The 6,280-nt window shown below is 44.3% G+C and overlaps 1 protein-coding gene across 2 annotated transcripts; it reads right to left on the reverse strand.

Annotated features, from left to right (window-relative positions):
* Positions 1-1,321: 1,321 nt before the first annotated feature.
* Positions 1,322-5,561, reverse strand: pex12 (peroxisomal biogenesis factor 12). Of its 2 annotated transcripts, none has more exons than XM_076082813.1 (4): positions 5,321-5,561; positions 3,983-4,110; positions 3,191-3,714; positions 1,322-2,024 (listed from the first exon to the last, which is right to left on the reverse strand). In XM_076082813.1, the coding sequence occupies exons 2-4, from the start codon at positions 4,103-4,105 to the stop codon at positions 1,595-1,597; spliced, it is 1,077 nt and encodes a 358-aa protein (XP_075938928.1). In that variant the 5' UTR covers positions 4,106-4,110; positions 5,321-5,561; the 3' UTR covers positions 1,322-1,594. The 2 variants fall into 2 exon arrangements, with proteins under 2 accessions (XP_075938928.1, XP_075938929.1); XM_076082814.1 differs by having other exon boundaries at positions 3,983-4,142.
* Between the last annotated feature and the right edge of the window lie 719 nt (positions 5,562-6,280).

Consider the following 6,280-nt stretch of genomic DNA (forward strand, 5'->3'; position numbering starts at 1 on the left):
TTGCTAATGTATCTGCTCTTTCGTTTCCTTTTACCCCTCTGTGTGCTGGTACCCACAGAAATGATACAAAAATACCCATATTCTTAAGTCAGAACAGTGTTTCGTATATTTCATTAATTAAATCCTGCCTGCTATGAGATGTGAATGATTGTAATGAGGATAATGCTGAACTGCAATCTGAACAGACAACGACCTTTTCGAGCCGAACCTCCTCTACCCACTGCAGTGCTGTTATAATGGCCAACGTCTCAACTGTATAAACAGACAGATGATCTGATGTTCTCCTTTTAACTTCATATTGCAAGGTTGGTATGGTGACTGCAAAACCAGTTCTACCTGTATTAGGATCTTTAGACCCATCTGTGTATGCTGGGGTAAATGATTGATATGTTGTCTGTAGTCTATCCTCCACCACTCCAGCCATGTTATCAATATCTTTAAATGCCTGGGTTTTGTCCAAAAAATAATTATTAACTAACACTGAGGGAAATAGCCACGGTGGTGTTGATAACGGTACTGTAGGAGTGAATGTTATCTGATCCAATGAAACATCTCTTGCTAATTTTCCATTGCTCCATGCAAAACATTCCTGTTTGGCCCTTTCTCTTTCCCAGCATGGCAGAAGCACCTTTGTAGTTGGATGATTATCTCCAGAATGTCCTTGCAGATTGGCCCAGTAATTCATAGCTAAGAGCTTGCGTCTCAAATGATAAATAAGTCATATGATTTAGAGATATACATGATGCAGCTCAGCCAATCAAATATGGGTATTCTGATAAGTTTCCTGATTCGAGTGACATTTACACACACCATGACACTCTCTCTCTCTCTCTCTCACTCTCTCATACTCCCCGCCACACACACCCCATTTTAAAATAAAAGCCCCACAAAATGAATTCTAACTGAAATGCTTGTGATGAAGCCTGTCATTTAATAACCTCTGTTTATGTGTCAATTATTATTATGTCTCCACTCCCCACCACCCAGTCCCACCCTTTCAAAATAAAAGCCCCACAGTGATATCTAACTGGAATGCTTGTGATGAAGCCTGTCATTTAATAACCTGTTTGTGTTTCATACATTCTGATTGTGTCTCCTCTCCTGCTCTTGAAACTAAATGTTAAATTTTGTAATCAGCCTTTAAAAAAAAAACCTGAATGTACAAACTTCAGCCATCCAATCACCAACTTGCTAATGGCTAGTTTAGCCGCTAACATTTCCTTCCCATTAACTCACCATACGCGGAGTAGAGTTTGGGACGCTGATTTATTACAAATTAAAACTAATAAAAATAATGAAATCACCTTAATACCACTGTGGAAACAATTTCAGAACTTTTTATTTATAACAGAGAATTGCAGCATCGCATATAAATCAGCTGGTATCAGTGAAATATTTATTAACAGTATGTACATCGCAGAGCCCATTTTATACAAAAGAAAAGCAAAGTATCTCAACAGAGGGAAACTAATTATTGAATGAATTATGAATGAGTTATTTTAAAAAGGAAAGGAAAAAAAAGGCCACTTCCTTTCTCTCTGGAAGAGTTTGTATTTCGGAGAGTAAACCTGAAAACGTGGTGAGTAGACGTGTACTAACTCTCCGGGGAGTAGATCTTGATGAGGTGTTGCGGCTCGGTGGGGTAGCCGGTGACCGGGCAGCGGCGGTTGGCTTTCACGTACGTGTAGACGCAGCGGTAGCAGAAGACGAAGCCGGAGGTGGACAGCACCGTGGCGTTGGAGCGAAGCCCGCGGCACAGCGGACAGTCCCTGCTGTCGGCGCCGGGTGGAGCTTCCTCGCCGCGGTCGGCCGGGGAGTCCCGCCCGCTCCGCTCCCGCCGCAGGTGGAGTGGGGGCGGGGGAGCGGGCAGGGAGGTGAGGCTCTTCACGGTGCTCTGGTTGTCCGAGGAGTACCACCACTCCAGGAACTGCAGGAAGAAGACGCCCAGCGAGAGGGAGCTGGAGAGGGACACGGCCGCGCCGCGCGCCACCTGCGACATCAACCACCACGCTCTCTGCGCCAGGCTGCAAACGGGAGAACAATGCATTGTGGGTGGTGAATTCAAGAGCTTTGTCTGAGATTGGGACTCATGCAAGAACACTTGTTAAACATTTTTCTGACTTTAACTTCTCTTACTTTCTTCTGTGACCGAACTACTGCACCGACCGGAGGCAAGTAGGGAGGCACCCTCGAAACCCGGTTCTAAATAAGTAAAGCCCAGAGTATCGACAAGGTCTGGAGTTAACGGTTCTGCTATCAGTACTGTAGAAGCTACTGAGTGAGACCTCCTCATCTCAAACCTCCTCTCTCTGTCTCTTTGTGCTTTACTCTGACACACACACACACACACACACACACTGACTCTGGCTCAGTACAGCGTGAGACTCGCATCATGGCAGAGAGAAGAAAAAGATCCAGAGTGTGGCTACATTTACTCCAGTAGAGGCTGAGAACTCTCGTCGTATCAAATGCAATAAAACCTTCACAAGTAACGGAGGTAACACCAGCAGTTTATCACAACATGTGACCAACAAGCAGAACATCAATCTGCAGTAATGCTCAGTTTTCTACTGTTGGTGGAGCAGCCGTCCATCCTCGTCCACTGCAGGTAACGTTAGCGATGTCATACGGAGTTTGATCATAAGAATCGACTAATAAATGAATTGTTAAGCTGCGAATGTCTTTAAATGATTTTGGAACTTCTTGTGTTGCTGCTCAAGAAAGACTATTTGTTTACCTACAAGAATAATAAAGCAGTATCGATTCTTTTCTTAATGAATCCTCTTTTCTCACAAAATAATCAATAAGAACGGATAAGAGTACCAATATCAATAAAATCCGAACAATACCCATCCCTAGGTGCACGTTCTTCACATTTGTTCATTACTATGATCAAAGCCCCGCTAACAATACAAGGCAGCCTGTTCTGCTCCATCTGTGGACATGTTTCATTCCAAAAATGTTAGCAAAGAGTCAATACTTCACACCACAGAGCTTCTAGTCCTGCTGTTGGACATCAGCCGACAAAACCTAACAAGAAGTTATCAAGTGTCAGTAGTCAGTCGAAACCATTACAAATAAATATTTACAGCTGCGAGTGAGCCTCAAAGAAGGTGAAAAATAGATTGTCCTCCACGTGGAGGAGTGCACAGATTGGTTAACACTGACTGAACATTAAGCTGACACGTACCTCCCATCAGCTGGGTTGCCAGTTTTGTTGCTCCTCAGCTCCATGTCCCTGACATCCTGAGCGTTAAGTCGTGCCAGTCTGACCCTGGCCAGCCACAGCAAGGGATTATGGGTCCCGGCGACTCCGAAGACGAAGAGCAGCTGCTGGCAGAAGACCCAGGCCTGCCAGGCGGAGCCGACGTACGGGTACGCCGCCACGGCCGCCCGGTACAGCCTCTGGCTCCTGGTCTGCGCCAGCCGGATGGAGAAGTCCTCCTCGTCCCTCTGCCGCGCCAGCGTCGCCTCCAGCTTGGCCCGCAGGTACGGCGCCAGGCACAGCAGGAGGAGGGAGCGCCAGCGCAGCCTCCCGCGGACGGGAAGCCCTCGCCACCCCGACACCCTCTTCAGGCCGTAGAAGTTCTCGGAGAAGGAGGCGCTGCAGTGGGACAGGAAGTGGTTCTGGAGGAGGACGTCCAGCAGCAGGTAGAGCTCGTCGAAGCGGCGCCACAGGAAGCCGAAACGGGACGGGTTGGACTCTGCCAGAACCTGAGAGGGTCGCCAACACGGGGCTGGTTAGAGCAATTTAATGGAAGAACACAATTTCTGGCTCGTTCTATCAATAGGCCGGCTCATTTAAATATATATATATATATATATATATAGATATATAGATATGCAGAAATCCGGATTCTCACATTTACCAGAAAGTTCTTACACAATACCGCACAAATGCATTCCAAATGTCTGACACAGAACAAATAATAATGAATAAATAGAAAAAGTAAGAGCCGGTTGGCGGAGGTTGAAGGCTGACCTTGACGGCGTGTCTCAGTGCCGGTCGGACCGCCTCCATCAGAGACTCCTGAGCCAGGACCTCGAAGATGGACGGCTGCTCGGCGGCGGCCGTGGAGGTCAGATGGGCTCCGGCCTCGGCCATGGCTGCTGCAGGACCACAACGCAAGGACCGTTAAATACTACGGAGGAAGGGCATCCATGCATCAACATTATATTCAAGTCACAGAGCTTTGCTTGGGTTAGGAAACAGAATTGCACCTTTTAGAAGAAAAACGTTGGTGTCGTGCAACAGATGGAATATTTGTTCAAAAGCGTTACATTTTTAGCAAACAACTACCTGGATTTTAGAAGGATCCCTTTATTGTTCAGACAAAGTGGATGCTTGGCACGGTGACATGTCACATTAAGACACAAAGTCTGTTTACATCGCATATTTTTGTGACAAAATTATTATGTATGCATGTATTCATACTTACATTTTTTCTTTTGATATCCTTTCATTTACAATTCTTTCCCACTTTGTTTTTCAGAAAATAAAGTTTTTGTATCATGACCACAAATGAGTAATAAATGACCCTAATGCATTTCCTATGGAAATACATTAAAACCTTGTCAGTTGTACAGTATTAACAGTGAACAACACCTCAACTGTCTTTAGAATAAACACTCAGCTTACACAGCAACGATTCTAAGTATGAGTGTTTTTAAATGTTCTGTAAACTATTGTGTAAAGTCCAACACACCAGGGTGCAATGATCACAGACAGAAACAGGTCGTTTGTCTCTCAATTTGTTTATTACACTTTTCTTTTCAAATTTGTTACAAACTACAATATTTGTTGGGAAGAACTCTAATGATCATTCATGCAACGTTATGATCATTCCAACATCCTGTTTGACACACAACGTTAGGTACTGAATAAGGGTCAAAGTTCACTAGAGCGTCATAATACTTATGACCATGTGATATTTCAGTTTTTCTTTTTTAATAAATTTGCAAAATTTTCTACATTTCTGTTTTTTTCTGTCAAGATAGGGTGCTGAGTGTACATTAATGAGAAATAAAATGAACTTTTTTGATTTTAGCAAATAGCTGCAATGAAACAAAGAGTGAAAAATATAAAGGGGTCTGAATACTTTCCGTACCCACTGTATGTTTAGCTAGCTGGACAGTAGAGAGAAGTGTAACGGAAGTTGTCTGACCTGACGTTAGTTAACACAAGTACAGATCAAACTCTGGACACAGTGCACCTCTAGCCACAAAGAGACTTTTAGTATCAGTAAACTGTGTTAATAACAAGCACAGACAGGGTTGTAGCGGTAACTTTATGCAGCCATGTGTTTAAACGTCAACTTACCTTCCTGCGCTAACGTTAGCTGGAAGTTAGCACTGCGTCGCTGCTGTTTCCGGCTTCGTCAACATCACGCGGTGGTTTGAAAACACCGCTTGTTGCTCCGAACACTAGCTAAAGCTCCCGCAGAGGGACTGGTAATTTGACATTTTTTCTTCTGTTATTGAATGACCACTCGACGCTGCATGGTGCACTGGCACTACCCACAACAACCACTACTTCTTCTGTTTTATTTTTTTTTTATATATATGGCATCCTTTAAGATGCATTACTGCCCCCTAGTGGAGTTAATCGTCCACTGTCGTCCTATTCTGGTGCAGCCTCGTTTTATGCTTTTAAAAATATCAGTTTTCTTTCATCTTGGCCTGTCCTCGTCCTCGCCCCCATAGTCCTGCCATCACAGCCCTTCTTTCCACTTCATACTTCCTGTTTGAAAACAGGACGTGCTCTACTGTCTCCTTTTCTTGACACTGATTACAATGACCAGTGGGATGTTTATGATGTTTATGATGTTTATGTAAGTGTACTGTTCAAATAGCTGTGAGCAAATCTGAATCTACTCATGATCATACTGGTTCTTTTTCTCTTCCACTACTTCATACCATTCATACTTTATTTTGTATATAATGTAAGCGTCTTCCTTTTATCTCACTGTCCAAATTTGCACATTTCCAGTATTATATTCAAGGCAAGATAGATGATTGAAACAGGAACTTGAAGGTTGTGGACCAGGACCCACCTTCAGGCCACTATGTCAGTAGCTTTTGTGAACCACATTCCCCAAACAAACTATTTCCATAAACGTACATTCTGGCACACCTGGGCAAGCGTCCGCTGCGCCTGGTTGTAAACCCAACCTGAGAACCAGCATGGACGCTCACATGGGACGTTTTGTGGGCAAATCAGCTGCGGTTTTGTTTTCCTGTTGGGTCATCCATCTGGCTCCCTGCCTGTCTGCCTCACCCT

This window comes from Anarhichas minor, unplaced genomic scaffold (assembly GCF_050575085.1).
Source record: "Anarhichas minor isolate MPS153535 unplaced genomic scaffold, ASM5057508v1 ptg000007l, whole genome shotgun sequence".
Classification (NCBI taxonomy): Eukaryota; Metazoa; Chordata; class Actinopteri; order Perciformes; family Anarhichadidae; genus Anarhichas; species Anarhichas minor.